The sequence below is a fragment of the Gopherus evgoodei genome, unplaced genomic scaffold (assembly GCF_007399415.2).
Source record: "Gopherus evgoodei ecotype Sinaloan lineage unplaced genomic scaffold, rGopEvg1_v1.p scaffold_33_arrow_ctg1, whole genome shotgun sequence".
NCBI lineage: Eukaryota > Metazoa > Chordata > Testudines > Testudinidae > Gopherus > Gopherus evgoodei.
The window spans coordinates 2,864,858-2,883,042 of NW_022060005.1; the positions used below are offsets into that span (position 1 = coordinate 2,864,858).

General features: G+C 48.1%; 1 protein-coding gene across 11 annotated transcripts in view; it reads right to left on the bottom strand.

The window, feature by feature from the left end:
- Positions 1 to 344: 344 nt before the first annotated feature.
- Positions 345 to 18,185, bottom strand: part of LOC115641023 (zinc finger protein 664-like) — a 42,340-nt gene continuing 24,499 nt past the window's right edge. The window contains exons 1-4 of one of the 11 annotated variants that reach the window (XM_030544121.1): positions 13,082 to 13,162; positions 6,118 to 6,957; positions 2,864 to 2,965; positions 345 to 2,449 (exon numbers count right to left, since the gene is read on the bottom strand). In XM_030544121.1, the coding sequence (XP_030399981.1) occupies positions 1,173 to 2,449; positions 2,864 to 2,942 (1,356 nt within the window). In that variant the 5' untranslated portion in view covers positions 2,943 to 2,965; positions 6,118 to 6,957; positions 13,082 to 13,162 and the 3' untranslated portion in view covers positions 345 to 1,172. Of the gene's footprint in view, positions 2,450 to 2,863; positions 2,966 to 3,349; positions 7,409 to 11,863; positions 12,147 to 13,081; positions 13,163 to 18,185 lie in introns of those variants that run through there. The other 10 variants (XM_030544123.1, XM_030544117.1, XM_030544118.1 and 7 more) reach the window with 10 other exon arrangements.

Below are 18,185 nucleotides of genomic sequence, written 5' to 3' on the forward strand. Positions count from 1 at the left end.
AGGCTAAAGCTGAGGTGGGCCTGGCCCACGCGTCCCTTTGGAAATCATATAAGAACGGCCATAATGGATCACACCAAAGGTCCATCTAGCCCAGTATCCTGTCTTCCGAGAGTGGCCAATGCCAGGTGCCCCAGAGGGAATGAACAGGTAATCATCAAGTGATCCATTCCCTGTCGCCCATTCCCAGCTTCTGGCAAACAGAGGCTAGGGATACCATCCCTGTGCATCCTGGCTAATAGCCATTGATGGACCTATCCTCCATGAAATTATTTAGTTCTTTTTTTAACTGTGTTATAGGCTTAGCCTTCACAACATCCACTGGCAAACAGTTCCACAGGCTTTGTGTGAACAAATACTTCCTTTTGTTTGTTTTAAACTTACTGCCCATTAATTTCATTTTGTGACCCTTAGTTCTTGTGTCCCTTCAGTGATGCTTTCTTAATACTGAGAGGACAGGGAAAGGGGCAGAGGGGCTGAAATATAGGAGAAGTACCTTCCTAATCCCATCCCTTTCCACCCTTGTTATTCCATGATCCCCACACACTGGAAACCTCAACACTCTGCATCTGACTGCTTCTGGTTCCCATCTCCATCAGCTCCAAACATTAACTTTCTCCATTACCTGCCCAACACCCATCCCTCCTGGTCTGTTAATATCTGATCCCCTGAGAACGAAGCACCCTGGGGGATTTGGGGAGAGAAGGAGTTACCAGCCCTCAGGGACACCCACTGCAGGGAACAATTCCAGTTAAGTGTGAGAGCCCAGCTCATGGGCTGGTGGAAGAAGAGAGATGGATACAGGTCTCTAGAGTGAATATGGGGCCCAAGTTTTCTTCTGCTAATCTCCATGAAAGGGCAGGGAAGGGGAGAGGGAATTTTCAGAAGAGTTCTTTTCTCTTCCTTTGACCATCAGGTAGAAGGCGGAGAGGCACATCACCTCAGCAGCCGGGCCTGCAGCAATGAGGCAAAGGGGATCAGGTATTCTGCTCTGCCTAGAGTGTTCTAGACAGACAGAACCAGAGTCACTCATCAGTTCAGGTTTGTCTGCTGCTGTATCCTCACCCCTGAGAGGGGCAGCCACATATTTGGGAACCAAATGTCACTGATGTCGGAGGGAAATCAGGAAATGGTTTATTTTTACTATGGCTACTGACTGGGGCATTTATAGGAGTCTATGCTATGTGGATTCTCTGATGTTTAATAAGGTATGAGCTCTGCATGAAACTTTCCCCACAGTTGGTGCATTTATAGGGTCTCTCTTCTGTGTGCATTCTCTGATGTTTAATCAGGGATGAGCTAATATTAAAGCTTTTCCTACAGCTGGAGCATTTATAGGGTCTCTCTTCTGTATGGATTCTTTGATGTGTGATAAGGGATGAACTAATACTGAAACTTTTCCCACAGTCAGGGCATTTATATGGTTTCTCTCCCATGTGAATGTTCCGATGTGTACAAAGGGATGAAATCACATTGAAGCTTTTCCCACATTCAAGGCATTTATATGGTTTCTCGCCTGTGTGAATTCTCTGATGTCTAATGAGGGCTGAGCTCACACGGAAGTTTTTCCCACAATTGGGGCATTTATAGGGTCTCTCTTCTGTGTGAAGTCTGTGATGTAGAAGAAGGGCTGAGATCTGGTTGAAGTTTTTCCCACAGTCGAGGCATTTAAAGGGTCTCTCTCCTGTGTGGATTCTCTCATGGTTAATAAGGCTTGATCTCTCTTTGAAGCTTTTCCCACAGTCGGGGCATCTATAGGGTCTCTCGCCCGTATGGATTCTCCGATATGTTTTAAGGGACGAACTCACATTGAACCTTTTATCACAGTCAGGGCATTTATAAGGCTTCTCTCCTGTGTGCACTCTCCAATGTCTAATGAGGGCTGAGTTCACACTGAAACTTTTCCCGCAGTCGAGGCATTTATAGGATTTCTCTCCTGTGTGGAATCTCTGATGTTCAGTGAGGCGTGAGCTGCGAGTGAAGTTTTTCCCACAGTTGAGGCACTTATACGGTCTCTCTCCTGTATGGGTTTTCTGATGTAAAGTAAGGGCTGAGCTATTGTTGAAGCTTTTCCCACAGTTGGGACAGTTATAGAGTTTCTCTCCTGTGTGGATTCTCTCATGTCTAATTAGGTCTGATCTCTGTTTGAAGTTTGTCCCGCACTTGGTGCATGTGGTTTTTCTCTCTCCCATGGAGATTCTCTGCTGGACTGTTGTTCTCTCAAGGTCCTTGCAACCTCCCCCATAATCAACAGATTTACCTACTTCCTGCACTGGGAGTTTATCCTGATGGTTCTCTGGCCTGTGCTCATTCTCACAAGCTGCATCCTGCTCAGGACTTGAGGACACATTCCCTTGAGATCTTCCCAGTAATGTCCAGTGTTGTTCCACTTGCTCAGGTCCTTCCTGCTGGGGATTCTCCTCCTCATACTTTCTCATCATCCCATCACCTGCTGAGATAGAAAGAGAATCTAGATGCGAGTCACTTCCTGTGTCAGGAGGGTGGGGAAAGGGAGGAAGGGAAACCTCAGAAAGGGGCAGAGCAAATGGGTTGGTGGATGTGTTGGGGGAGACACAAATGAAATGAACTGTTGGGAGATTAAAAAAAAAATCAGAATCTCCAAAAATTTTTCCCAGAGAATAGAGAGGATGGAACCTCTACATCCTATCTCAGGTGGCAAGGAGGTGCTGCCAGGTGTCAGTGATGGTGGATGTGAAGACATCAGTGACATCTGCCATGAGGATACAGCACCTGCTGGGTACAATCCAGAAGAGAGGCAGGCAACAACACGTTTTTGGGACCCCAAGCTGTTTCTGTCATTCAAGAATCATTTCTAAGTCAGTTTAAAGGACTCCTGCACAGATACCTCTCAAGATCTCCCTCTCCTTGGAGCCCTGGAGATCTGGGATCCACAGCATTTCCCCTTGTTCCACCTTGGAAATCATGTCAGGTTTGGGAAGAAGAAATCCTGTTCCAGGAAAAAGTACACAAGTGAGATGAGGGTGAATTATGAACGCAAATAATATTCCAGAGGTTAAGGTTGGTTCCTTATTCCCAATTTCTTATTCAAAAGGCCAAGATTTAAAAAAAGCAAACAAACAAAACCTTCATCAATGCAAGTTTTAATTTTTTTAAAATGTCAACAAAATAAGTGAGATTGAATTTTCTAATAATTTATAGTAAACAAAACCCACTCTCACATGGTGTATTTGCCTCTTAATTTGAATAAATTATTGATAGGGCCCTGCCAAACTGGTAAATTTCACATTTTCAGATGTTTAAATCTGAAATTTCATGGTGCTGTAACCGTGGGGGTCCTAACCCAAAAGGGGACTGTAGGGGGATCACAAACCTGTTGTAGGGGGTTCACAGGACTGCCACCCTCAGCTGAACTCCAAAGGCAGAAACCGTGGCACTTCCTGCAGTCGCAGGAGGTTCCCGGAGGTGGAGGTGAGTATGAGCTCCCCCCAGAGAGCGGCTGTGCAGGGGATGAACAGGGTCCTAGCTCCTGTCCCGCCCCAGCCCAGCTGGAGCTAGGATCCCCTGATTGGAGTCCTCCAAGCAGCAGGGAGATATCGGATTTCACAGGGAAGGGCTTATTTCACAGTCTGTGTGACTCATTTTTCACAACCGTTATTGATATTTGAATATGTGTATGTAGTCACAAGTCTTGTTAATGTGACTCTTGGATGGTTCTGAAGTAGCTGGGACATGCCACCGCCCAATGCAAAAGTTTATTCCTGTGCAATGTGCTGGCACATGTCATCCCCTGTTGTGATAATTTACCCTAATTGTGAGCTTAACCGTCAAAAATGAGTGAAAGTTCAAAAAATGCCACAGTATAACAAAGATGCAAAAGAGAGACAGGAAGACAGGAAGACTGAATTAGTCCAAACAAAAAAGGCTATTGATATAACTCAAGGACTGTGTTAAAATCATGCCCAGCAAACAACAGCAGTGTGAGACCAGAAATCAATGAACCAAAATCGGTGCATCAGAAATTAGGTCTAATGTAAATCTAGCCTTTATTTATAACATTAATTCTAGCAATTTTTCCTGTGTGCTACTTTGTTTGGTTAGTGAGAAAGCATTCAACTGGCTGGAGGGGAATACATCAGACATATTTTGGTAAGGGTTGGTTTTGGAAATGTTTGGTCATCAATATGCAACTTTTAATCTGTCTAGGAGTAAGGGACAGAATTGTCCCTTATTCACCCTGTTTACTCTGGCAATGGAGCCATTTGCCATACATATAAGAAAAAGCCTCTTGGCAAAGAGCATCAAAATATCTTTTGGATTAGAACACAAAAATAGCTTTGTATTCTGATAATATCTTGTTATATTTGCAGGATCCAGAAGCATCATGAAAAATGATAGAAGAGAATTGACTTTGGAATTTGGGCAGGTATCAGGCTTCAAAATACACTATGATAAATCTGAAATTTTAGGAATTAATATTCCTGAAAGGGACAAAACAAACTGCTGTCAGCGACATAAATTTAAATGGGTAATGACATTTTAAAAATATTTAGGAATAAATATTGTAAAATCTTTTTTTAAGGCAAACAACCCTCCACTGTGGGAAAAAACAACAACATAAGAGTTGGAGAAATTGAACAAATATTAAATTTCTTGGCTAGGTAGGGTAGCCTCGTAAAAGATGAATGTCCTCTCAAAGTTGTTATTTTTGTTTCAGTACATCCCAGTTGGTACCCATGACATGCTTTAAAAACATGGCAGGATGCACTATTAAAATTCATATGGAAACATACAAGACAAAGGGAGAGTTCTAAAGTACTGAATAAACCTACACAATTGGGTGGACTAGCTTTCCCTAATTTGGCTTGTTATTATTATGCATCACAATTGAAAGACATGATCGATCGCATTAACAATAGACCATCCAAATGCTGGGTAAAACTTGAACAAGACAAGAGCCCAAATATAGCTATTGATAGTAACTGTTAGGTTACAAAGAAATGTAGGTCACCAAAAATAAAAAATCACCCATTCATCCAGGCCACTTTAGCAGCTTTGGGCAACTTTTTAAAGAATTCCTTTACCTGAGGCCCTCTCCTGTAGCTACTTTTATTACTAGTCACGAATTTATCACTAGGAAATATCAAAGTGACTACGCATTGTGGGTAAGAGCTGAGATTACTTAGTTTGGACAGCTGTTCCTGGGTCCCGATTTGAAATCATATCAAGAGATAGCTAATAATAATTAAGATCCCATATTTTCAATATTTACAAATCAAACATTCTATTGTGAAATCGGGATAAAAGATGTCTCTATCTAGACCTTTGACCACATTTGAGGAGTTAATCCAGGATGAATCTGGAACAAAAGTTTTAATTTCTAAGATATATACAATTTTGATTGAAAAAGATGTTGATAGGAAAACCCAGATAAAAAGATGGGAGAGGGATATGGGCAAAGATATTGATATTGATTGAGTGGGAGAGGGGATATACATATACATCTTCAATTTGTGTAGCTCACAAAGATTTTAATAAATTACTGTATAGATGGCATTTGACTCAAGATCAATCATATTTTTACTGTTAGGGATGCACTGTGGTAGGGACAAGGGAACATACTTGCACATATGGCGATTGTGTCCAGGAACTAGACAGTTTGGGGAGGCAATTATTAAAGAGATTCATCTTATAACAAAATGACAGCTTCCAAGAGATCTCCTGACCTGCTTCCTTAAAGTCCAGTACATTTTAAAAAGAATGACAAATTAATTTCTTTTTTTTTATGGTTAACAGCAAGGCTCTGTGTTGCTTATTACTGGAAAAATGTGACTTCTAGTCCTATGGAATTGTGGTATTGTAAAACATGGACTCTTCTTGTAATGGAACAGCTTTCACACCAAGTACGTACACAAGAGAAGTGCCAAAAAGAGGACAGGTGTTTAGAAATGAGGTCATCCTTTGTAGCGTACTCAGAGGAGTCGACAAGTCAGAATCTTTAGCCAGGTTCTTTGAATATTAACATGATCATGAATAAGTCATGTATGATTTAGGAAGTTAACATTTTATTCCATCTTTGCCTTAATAAAAAGTTTCAGAAAAGAAATGCTGTGTATTATCATTACAATGGCACAGTCTCACCTGCACGGATTGGCTCAATGGCTCCTTTCCATTCTCTCCTCCCATTTCACTGAGCAAGGAAATCTCCAGGGACAGTTCAGAGATCCTCTCATCCTCTCTTTTAACAATTGCTCTGTCTAGCTCTTCCAGCTAGGACAGCAGGAAGCTGCTCCTGCAGAAACCCACATAGCTTCTTCCACTCCGGGATGATTTTCTGCCTCTTGGCTTCTGTCTGTTTCTGCAGTTACAGGGAGAGGGTGGCAAGGTAACCAGGGGAATATCCTACATTTGCCTCCCAGCAGATGGGGAGATATTGGCTAGAACCCAGGGTCCCTAGTGGTGCATGATGGGAAGTTCACTTAGAACAGGAAGGATGGAAGGCCCAGGGCAAGTACAAATGGCAACAGCACAAAAACCTCAACAACTTGCACTAAGCCAAAAATCTCCATCCAGTCAGCCCACATTTTCTCTCCTCTCTCCCCATCTTCCCTAGGCACTCCAGAGAAATCCCAGCCACTATAATTTCTGAGCAGGCTCTGGGCAGGGTCTCTCTGGCCCAGTTCACAGACAAGGCCCATACACTGGCAAATGTTCCCCAAGAGCATCATGGTACCCTCCACGTGCTTGACCCCACCCTCCTCCCTGGATTCCAATGGGGATGGTTTCCTGGCTGAGGCTGGCAGGAGGGTCCTTGTGGTTGCCACATCACTCCAGGCACTCTGATCCCAGGCAAACCTCGGTGCCAGGGTGGGGAGAATGACTCTGACCACCCACCAGCCATTCTGCTCTTCGCCTCTCCTTGTCATCTTTGGCTTCTCTTTGCTCGTTTCTCGCACAGCACAGATGCTCTTGCAGCCCCCCCTGGAAGAATGAGGGAGGGGGGAGATTTTTATATATATATTTACCAATGACTACAAACACTCTCACAGCTTGCAGATTTCCTGTGTTGCAGCTGCCCATGCAGCATTCCTGAGATTCACACCCAGAGCAGGATGTGGCCCTTAGACTGTCCAGTCCAACCTTAGCAAGACAGGTGTGAAAAGAGAATCGAATAAAAATAAAACCTACCTTGTTGCCAGGGGCCCAACCCCCAGCTGCAAATATCCCCCACGCTACAGGGCAGTGGTTCTCAAATAGGGGTACACATACCTCTGGGGGTACGCAGAGGTCTTCCAGGAGGTACATCAACTTATCTAGATATTTGCCTAGTTTCACAACAGACTATATCATAAGCCCTAGTAAAGTCAGTACAAACTCAAATTTCATACAGACAGTGACTTGTTTATATTGCTCTATGTTCTATACATGGAAAAGTAAGTACAATATTTATATTCCAAATTGATTTATTTTATAATTATCTGGTAAAAAGGAGAAAAGAAGCAAATTTTCAGTAAACATGTGCTGTGTAACACTTTCATATTTTTAGGTGTGATTTTGTAAGCAAGTTGTTTTTAAGTGAGGTGACATTTGGGGGTACCCAAGACAAATCAGACTCTTGAAAAGGGTACAGTAGCCTGGAAAGGTTGAGAACCACTTCTATAAACGTACACAAAATATTAAAATTCAGACATTGCCCCCAGCTTCCCCATCTCCAGTAACAACATACCCAGAGTGCCAGCTCTGAGCCTGGACCCCCCAAACTCCAGCTCTGAACACCCCCCCCCAAAAAAAAACCCCATTAGTTTCAGTCATTGCTCCCAATGCTCAGAATACCCCCTAGAGGCTGATACATGGACTAACTACATGAGGAGGACGTTGCTACAGCAGATTGACCCTAGGGATTGTTAATTTATATTCATTCCACTTTAAAAAAAAATCTTTCCCTTCCATCAGAATCCCAGCTGTGACATTAAGCATAGTGCATGTTGGGTACCATAACCCTTACAATGCCATGTCTGTATCATAGCTAGAGAAACTGGTCCCCCACAACACACCCCCAAAGACTAGGGGGCAGAAAGTTTGGATCCAAATAAGGTGGCCAGATGTCCCGATTTTATAGAGACGGTCCCGATACTTGGGGCTTGGTCTTATATAGGTGCCTACTGTACTCTCTCCGCCCTCCCCCCCCGCCCACCTCCTTCACCATGCCAATTTTTCACACTTGTTATCCGGTCACACTAGATCCAAATGGCATTTGTTACCAATACCAGGAGCAGAAACCAATCCAGCTATGGGAAAGGAAACATCCCCAGGAATGGGACAATAGGTCTCCCAGCCAGAAGGGAAGGGTAGAGAGGGAGGACGAGGACAGAGAGATTGGAAGGGGCAGCAGGAGCAATCGGGGGCGGGGCAGGGAACAGGACATTCCTGGCTCACAGCCCTGCCCAGCTCCATTCCCTGCAGCATCCTGGGGCAGATTGCCTTTCCTGGGGAGAAGGGGAGGAGCAGGGAGAGGAAAAGCCAGTTCCTGTCTCTGCCTAGTCCCTGTGCTCATGGGGGGACACGCTACCCTTCCTCCCTTCCTCCCAGGCTGCCCCCTTGCCCCACGTGTTCCTAGTGCGTCCCCAGATGCTCTCCCTCTGAGCAGAATGTGTGTGTGTGGGGGGGGGGAAATGTTCTAGGTCAAGCTGCTTGCTGCCTCTGTTGTGGTGCTGGGGTGATTTCAGCCAATCCTCACTGGAGACCCCCCACTAGTCACCCTGAGGCCCCTAATCCTGCATAGGGGCAAGCCCTTCTGCTGCTTCCTTACAGCTGCTAAACCAACGCAGACCCATGAGGAGCAGAGATGGCGCAAGGTGCAGAGTCACTTTCCTGCCCGGCCCAAGCCCTTTCCCCCAGCTCTCTCCCTTCACCTGCAGGCTCCGGCTCAGGGGCTGGTGTCAGCAGAATCCGGGGCTGCCCCAGGAACTGGTTCCAGCCACCGCAGAAAGTCCCCCCTGGCTGGGCAGAGAGGGAGGTTAATGCAGGTCTCTCCCCACACAGATCCCACTGGGGAGCAGCAATGGCTCAGCCTGGGCTCCTGGATGACCAGAAATGGAGCAGGAGCCAGCAGTAGCATCTCAGTATCTGACCCAGGAAGTAAAGACCCCAGAAAACCTGCGTCTCTCCTCCCTGTATAATAACCAGAGCCCTCCAGTGGCAGAAGCAAATGCAATAGCCTCCTTCCTCTTCCCCACCTCAGGACGGACACAGATCTCATCTCCCCCAGATCTGGTGTCAGCCTCTGTCCTTCCTTGCCATGAATCTGGACTGACACCAGAATTTAACTGAGACCAGAATGTGACCTGGACGTGTGGCCCAGGAGGGATGAGGCCCAGACCTTTTTTAATGTTGCCCACCCCGGATATTCAGCATTCAGGCGTCAGTCCTCAAAATCACAAATTTGGCTTAAACCATAATCATTTGGAGGAGAGGCCAGGGGAGGGGGTCGCAATTTGCCTTCTCGTTTTTGAGACTTTGGAGGGAAGCTGCCCACCCGCAAAACATGTTTGAGCATGTCAGGTTCAAAATTTCCCAGTGGTTGTTTGCAGGGGACATCCCTTAGCCCACAGGTCTCCAAACTGTGGGGCACGCCCCTCGAGGGGGGCATGGAGGAATATTCAGGGAGATGCAGCAGGGCCTGAGCCAGCCCACACAGGGGGCGGGGCAGGAGCATCACCCAGCCCCACTTCGCCACCAGCTCTGCTCTGGCCCTAGCCCCAGCCCCCAACAGTGGCCCAGCTAAGGCTTCCGCTTCTCCTGGTCCCAACCTCACCCCCAGCCTCAGCCCCCAGCCACAGCTCTGCTCGCAGCCCCAGATCTGCCCACAGCTGTGGCCTCAGCCTCTGTGTCCTTACCCCTGTCTGTGCCCCCACCCCCAGACATGTCAGCTCCCCGGGGGGGGGGGGGGTTGCAGACAGGGGTAAGGGGGTGCAACTGTGAAAAGTTTGGGGACCATTGCCTTAGCTTCTATCCCCTGGGGTGGGGAAGCTGATATGGTATCCCTCCCCACTTTCTTCACTTATCACTACCCTATCTCTCTACCTTCCCTGACTGGTCTCCTTCCACACTCAGTCTCCTCTCCCCCCATTTCCCTTCACAGCATCCTACCCCTCATTTTCCCTTTCTGCCAACCTGATTTCTGTGGCCACCTCATCTTCCCCTGCCCCACCCCCGCACATTCATGTTGCCCCACCTTATCCTCCTGCACTGATTCCCTTTATCCAGTTAGTGTCCCTTCTGTATCCCCTACTTCCCCGGGCCTCTCTCAGCCTCTTCCTGCCTGACATCTTTAGATGCCCCCTCAACCTCCTGCAGTTCTTCAGTTTTCTTCCTGCTCCCCATCCTTACACATAGAAATGCAACCACTTCTCCTTGGGGCAGCTTGGCTTCAGCTTTCATAACAAGAATGGGCAATGATGATCACTTTGAATAGGGGGAAATTTACAAGTTAGTTTCCAGGCAATGTCAGGGGCGGCTCTAGGCTTTTTGCCACCCCAAGCACAGCAGGTAGGCTGCCTTTGGCAGCACACCTGCGGGAGGTCCGCCAAAGCCGCAGAACCAGCGGATCCTCTGCAGGCAAGCCACCGAAGGGAGCCTGCCTGCTGCACTCGCGGCGACCGGCAGAGCGCCTCCAGTGGCTTGCCGCCCCAGGCATGCGCTTGGTCGCTGGGGCCTGGAGCCGCCCCTGGGCAATGTGAGATCCTGGGGTGCTCACAGCCGCCAGAAATAAGAACATAAGAACGGCCAGACTGGGTCAGACCAACAAACCATCTAGCCTAGTATCCTGTCTTCCAACAGTGGGCAATGCCAGGTGCCCCAGAGGGAATGAACAGAACAGGTAATCATCAAGTGATCTATCCTCTGTCACCCATTCCCAGCTTCCAGCAAACCGAAGCTAGGGACACCATCCCTGCCCATCCTGGTTAATAGCCATAGATGGACCTATCCGCCATGAATTTATCTACTTCTTTTTTGAACCCTGCTATAGTCTTGGCCTTCAGAACATCTGCTGGCAAAGAGTTCCACAGGTTGACTTTTGTTTGTTTTAACCCTGTTGCCTATTCATTTCATTCTGTAATTTTCACTCCATGCATCTGAAGAAGTGAGGGTTTTTACCCACAAAAGCTTATGCCCAAATAAATTTGTTAGTCTTTAAGGTGCCACCGGACTCCTTGTAGTTATTTATAGGAGTCTGTGGCCTTTTGTACTTCTCTGAGGTCTAGAGTGGAGGCCAAGCTGCACCTCACAATCTGTAATGCAGTTATCCTCACAACTCCTTCTCTCCTAAAAAACACAAATTCTGCTTGCTTTCTCCATCAAATACGTATGGTTTCCCTGAAACCCCTCTGCCATCTGCTCTCTGGTTTAGTTCCTGGAGCAGACAGTACTGCCAACCTCAAACTTTGAAAAATCACTAGTTGGGACAAAAAAAATAATAAAATAAATAATAACAAATAATAAGATAGGCTTACAAACATGGGGGAGGGCTGTTTAATAATAAATTTGTTTTGCTTTCTGCCTTCTGACTCCTCAGATCAAACCTGAGGGCTAGAAACATTTTTTTTCAGTGAAAGCTGAGATGTTCACCTAACCAACGGCTTTAAGAAAAAACACCAATTACCTAAAGACTCCCAATAAAATCACAAGAGCTAGCAGCAACGAGAAGCAGATTCTGAGAGGAGCAGAGGAAATTGGCTCCCTTCCTGTTAAGGCAGCTCTTATCCCTCCCCCAGGTGCATTCACAGCCAGGCAGCAGATTCCCAGGGGCTGCAAGGTCTGCGGCTCCCCGGGGATCCTTTGTACAGAGAGTCACTTTCCGGCCCATCCCCATCCCTGTCCCCATCACCTGCAGTCTCCAGCTCCGGATGTCGGCAGCACCCGGGGCTGCCCGCTGAGAGGCTAGTTCCAGCCACTGGAGAAAGTCCCCATCTCTGCTAGGCACAGAGGGGGCTGTAACGCAGATCTCTCCCGGGCCCAGACCCCACGTGGGAGCAGCAGCTGCTCAGCCTCCACTTCCAGGAGCCCTGATTGCTGACCATTCAAATCCAGGAGCAGCAGCTGCTGCACAAGATCTGACTCCGCTTTTCCCATCGCCCACTTCCTTCCTCCCAGCACCACCAGCCGTCAGCTGATCCAGCCCCTTCCCGTGCCCCTCAACACCAACCCCGCCTGCAACAACACTCTCTGTGGGACCCGGGACTTTCCGAGCTGGAGCTCGCCTGTGGCTAGAAGAACCCAGGCGTCCTGACTCCCAGCTCCTCCACTCTCCCACCGCGCCCCAGTCCTGCTCTGTCGCCCCCCACCCCGACCCTGCTGGGTGTAGTACCCCCCCTCACAGGCAGGGATCTGCATTTCTTTTCTTCCATCCAAGCCGAGGAGGGTTTTTTTTTCTCCCCATCCAGAGTCGCATTCACCGAGTGTCACAAACACCCTAGAAGGGGCCCTGGTACATTCACGGAGAAGCTTCTCCGTGTTCCCCCTAGCCCAGGGAGCCTCATCCTGGTTGCAGAGGAGCCATGGGGGCGCTTACAAACTGCCCCCCTTCTGACCCAATTTGTTACTTCTAGCAGTTACTGCCCCCTGTCAAAATTCGCTGCCACTGTCTGTTGTCCCATCGTGTAGTGCAGCGGAAGCAAATCAAGACAGATAGTCATGTCGAAATTTGCTACTCCACCATCTCATCTCCTGGTCCAGGAGTAGTGAATTGTGCCAGATGGCGATCATACGTGTAATAATTTGCTAACTCTGCCGTTGCCGCTTTCTGGGCCAGGAGTAGCAAATAGCGAAGGGCGGTCACTCCTGGCACATTTTGCTACCGATGTGAACTCTCTATTTTTAATTTGGACAAAGAAAGAAAGGTTGAGGGTTTTTTGGAAAAGCAGTCTACAGCATGAAACCTCAGGGCCATTGTATGTAAAGCCCTGATGGAAGGCATAGTTATTTCTTCACTGGTCTCTTTCCATTGTAGATTAGGCCATACAGTTTCTATAGCAAACAAACATGTAATGCACACAAAACTCCAAAAACGGTGCAAAGCATTGTAAACAGTATTTTAAATACTTACAATTCTCCTTTGAAAGACAAGCTGTCTAGGCAGAAACTTGTGCAGACTTCCCCACATTGTCTCTGTTACAAGTGAACAAGTTTTCAACACAGAATTTGTGGTTCTATACAAAACAAAACAATTACCTTACTTAGCAGTGAGGAAAAGACCTACTGGCTAGATTCACCAAGGGATTTAGAAGTTGTGATGCTGAGTGTTGCAATACCAAATTTTTTGATGCCTAGAAAGTCACAGGAACAGTGGTGAGACCCTTAAAGCCTGATTCAAGTGCCTAGGACAGGGGTGAGCAAAATTTTGGGCCAAGACCCACATCTGGGTGGGGAAATAGTATGCAGAGCCAGGGCAGGGGGTTGGGGTTTGGAAGGGAGTGCGGGATTTGGGAGGGAGTGCAGTGTGCAGGAAGAGGCTCAGGGCAAGGGATTGGGGCAGAGGAGGGGTACGGGGTGTGTGAGGGGGCTGAGGGCAGGGGGTTGGGGTGCAGGAGCCGTGCAGAGTGCAGAAAGGAGCTCAGGGCAGGGGTTGGGGTGCAGGAGTAGTGCAGGCTGCTGCAGGGGGCTCCAGACAGTGGCTTGGGGTGCACAGGGGTGCAGGGGGCTCAGAGCAGGGGTTTGGGGTGCAGGAGGGGTGCACAGTGAAGGCAGGGAGCTTAGGGCAGGGAGTTGGGGGGCAGGGTGCAGGAGGGGTTCGGGCTCTGGGGTGGCAGCAGCATGCTTGCCATGTCCCCGGCCCCACGTCGCTCCAGGAAGCGCTGCGGCCCCTGGGGGAGGGGGGGCAGAGGGCTCTGCATGTGCTGCCCTTGCTGCGCCTCCAGGTACCTCCCCCAAAGCTCCCACTGGCTGTGATTCCCTGTTCCCGGACAATGGGAACTGCGGGGGGTGGTGCCTGGAGGCAAGGGCCTGTGGGCCACAGGGACATGGTGCCAGCCGCTACTGAGAGCGGCATGGGGCCTGTGGCGCTGCGGGGGACAATCCCAGAGGCCGGATCCAAAGCCCTGAGGGGCCAGATCCAGCCCGCGGGCCATAGTTTGCCCGCCCCTGGTCTAGGACCTAGTCTATACAATAAATGAGGAGAGAGAGGAGCCTTAGAATTCAATGCACAAAAGCCAGTGAACTAAGTGGGGAGAAGCCTAAGGTTGACCACGGGAAATACTGACAAGAAGGGTCTGTCCTAAGCACATGGGCAGCCCTGTTGTTGCAGGAGGCACTATTGTTCAGGGCATGGCAAATGCAGGCCAAAACTTCCTCTGGTATTTGCAAAACCACAGAAAGAACCACGGCAATATTGCTTTCCATTACTACTGCCTTAGCCCCAGAGACCACTGTGATGAAAGTTTTTTTCTGTATTTTTACCCAAGTTTTTTTGTGTCTACGCACAAAATTATTTTTTTCCAAGTATGTGACATTTCATTCCACATTAAGCATAAGAACATAAGAACGGCCAAACTGGGCCGGACAAATAGTCCATCTAGCCCAGTATTCTGTCTACTGACAGTGGCCAATGCCAAGTGCTCCAGAGGGAATGAACAGAACAAGTAAACATCAAGTGTTCCATCCCCTGTTGCTCATTCCCAGCTTCTGGCAAACAGAAGCTAGGGACACCATCCCTGCCCATCCAGGCTAATAGCCATTGATGGGACCTATCCTCCATGAACTTATCTAGTTCATTTTGAACCCTGTTATAGTCTTGGCCTTCACATCATCCTCTAGCAAAGAGTTCCACAGACTGACTGGGCATTGTGTGAAGAAATACTTCCTTTTGTTTGTTTAAAACCTTCTCCCTATTAATTTCATTGGGTGACCCCTAGTTCTTGTGTTATGAGAAGTAAATAACACTTTCTTATTTACTTTCTCCACACCAGTCATGATTTTATAGACCTCTAGCATATCCTCCCCTTAGTTGTCTCTTTTCCAAGCTGAAAAGTCCCAGTCTTATTAATCTCTCCTCATACGGCAGACGTTCCATACCCCTAATCATTTTTGTTTCCCATTTCTGAACCTTTTCCAAATCCAATATATCTTTTTTGAGATGGGGCGACCACATCTGCACACAGTAGTTAAGATGTGAGCGTACAATGGATTTATATAGAGACTTTGGAAGCAGACTAACTGTATTTTGGAATGAATTATCCTGGAATAAGGTTTGTGTTGACACATCTCCATTCAAAAGAACTGTTCTGCTTCTAGCAGGCCTGCCACTGGTATTTCACAGTGCATTGCTGTAGACTTGGATCAGTCTGTCTGTTTATGTACTGCTCTAGGTTCATTTTGACCAGATGTCACCTCCCCCATTTAAATGCTGGTGTGCAGCCACGTACACCCCTCTGCAATTGCAACTCAGGGGAGTTCGCACACCTGGAATCACCAACTAGTTATAGCAACCATTCCCTGTGCCTCTGGGATGGAGGGGGGAAACTTTTTGGCCCAAGGGCCACATTTGAGTATGGAAATTGTATGGTGGGCCATGAATGCTCATGAAATTGGGGGTTGGGTGCGGGAGGGGGTGAGGGCTTAGAGGGGCAGAAATTAGGAGTTCAGAGTGTGGGAAGGGGCTCTGGACTGAGGCAGGAGGTTGGGGTGTATGTGGGGGGTGAGGGCTCCAGCTGGGGGTGCGGGGTCTGAGGTGGAGCTGGGAATGAGGGGTTAGGGGTGCAGGAGGGTGCTCTGGGCTGGCACTGAGGGGTTCAGAGGGAAGGAGGGGGACAGGCTAGGGCAGGGGGTTGGATGCAGGAGGGGGTCAGGGGTGCAGGTTTTGGGTGGCACTTACCTCAAGCAATTCCCTGAAGCAGCAGCATGTCCCTCCTCTGGCTCTTACGCATAGGGGCAGCCAGGGGGCTCTGCATGCTGCCCTGTCCACAGGTGCCGCCCCTACAGCTCCCATTCGTCATGGTTCCTGGACAATGGAAGCTGCAGGGGTGGCACTTGGGGCAGGGGCAGAATGTGGAGCCCCTGGCAGCCTCTACGCATAGAAGCTGGAATGGGGACATGCTGCTGCTTCCGGGAGCTGCATGGAGCCACGGCACAGAGCGGGGCAACTCCCAGACTCTTCTCCCTGGCGGGAGCTTGAGGGCCAGATTAAAACATCTGAAGGGCCAGATGTGGCCCCTGGACTGTAGTTCGACCACCCCTGCTCTGGGAGGTCCTGTGCCAAGGTCTTAGATTTTCTTGCCCTTTGGGGAGAGGCACGTGTCCTGTCACATCAGATGTAATCAGAATGCCAAGATCTATAAGCAGATATTAGACCATACGAAGGAGACGGGGCCTTCATGGGACTTAGCCCAGTGCCCCAACAAAGGAAAGGAGTTCTGGCAGTTATAAAAACACCAGGCACAGAAACACGACTTCCAGTCATTGTTGCAGTACCTGTTCCATCTATGCAGACCTGGACTGGGTTTATGCTGAGGAGGACACCACTGAGCCCTGGCACATTCTGGACTGCACCAAAGGCACCCAAATGACTGATGACCCCAGGCAAGAGGAGATTATCACAGCCAGCCAGGATTTCTTTGGCACTCAAAACTCCAAGGCAGAGACAGAGCGGGAGACGGCCCCGGAAACCCAGGCAGACACCCAGGCTGACAATGCTGGGGAAAGGACCTCTTCTAGTCAGTGTTATGTGCTACACTGTAATACAACTGTAAGGGTGATTTAAACAACTTGGTTCCGGGAACCATTAGGCTGCCACCATGTTGGGTGGTTATGAGCTAGGAGGCTCTCAGCTTTTATCACAGGTTGTTAGTGCTGCATGGTGGCATGTGCCTGTAATCCCAGCTATTTGAAAGGCTGTGGCTGGTGGATCGCTTGAGCCCAGAGGTTCTGGGCTGTGGTGTGCTATGCCGATCAGGTCTCTGGAGCTCCTGATAGTTCTTTTTTGAATCCTGTTATAATCTTGGCCTTCATAACATCTTCTGGCAATGAGTTCCACAGGTAGACTGTGCCCTGTGCGCTAGTTCGAACAAAACATCCTCATCCATTATCCTGTCATCCCACTGTTTTACGAGGGGTCAGCGTCTTCCTGTTCAATCTCTTGGGAATTTGTTTACGTTGTTACTTGAGAACTCTGTGTGTTCTTGTACCACGCTGGAATGTGCTTACTTGGTTAGCCAATACCTGGTGTGTTACTATTCTGCCAAGACCAGGTCTACTCTGGTTCACAGCCTTTCGTTCACACTGCCAGTTATGCCTCGGACTCTGGCAAGGCCTACAATACACTACTCAAAACTACATCCTCACTAGAAAATTTAAGCTCCAAAGCATTTTTTGCTCTGAAATATCAAATTCCACTATCATCAGTTAAATGTGCCATCTGTCCACCCCTCTTCCCAGGCTGCTTAATGTTCCTTCTCCCTCGTGGAGCCCACCCTGTACAGGGGGGATAGCTCAGTGGTCTGAGCATTAGCCTCCTAAACCCAGGATTGTGAGCTTAATCCTTAAAAGGGCCATTTGGGGAACTGGGGTAAAAATCTGGGGATTGGTCCTGCTTTGAGCAGGGGGTTGGACTAGATGACCTTCTGTGATTCAAGATGTTTTAACCTGTGGTTAAAAACAAAACAAAAAACTCATTGCACAGCAGTCATGTTTATTGTAGTGGCAGATATAGAACGAGAAAACGCAACAGAAAAAAGTACTCTAGCTTCCAGTTGGACCAATACTTTGAGCTTCTTGCTATCGTTACATATTATTAGGTAAATTGCCCAAATTAGACTACAGAGTCATTTAAAACTGCATAGATATTTTAAGGCATTTGTGGCTATTTCAACTCATACCCTCAGCATGGTTAACCTCTTGGGACACAGAGCAATTACTGCAAAAAGTGTATTTTGCAGCACACTTTGTGCTGATCCGCAATTGCTATACAAGAGATTTTAAGGCAAAGAGAGGGCTCTATTTTTGCATGCACATTGTGAGGCAATGCAGCTTTCTCAGGGCTACCCATATAAACGGTGGTTCCTTTCCACTCCTGCTCCAGGTGTGGGGGCACCATCCTGGCAAACTGCAGGGCAGCAGAACGTCCCAGTTTATCCATTGCCTTTTTGAACAACTTCCTCTGCTTCCAGGGGGATACACCTTAGGGGATCGTCCTCCAACGTAAGGACCTCCTACAGACT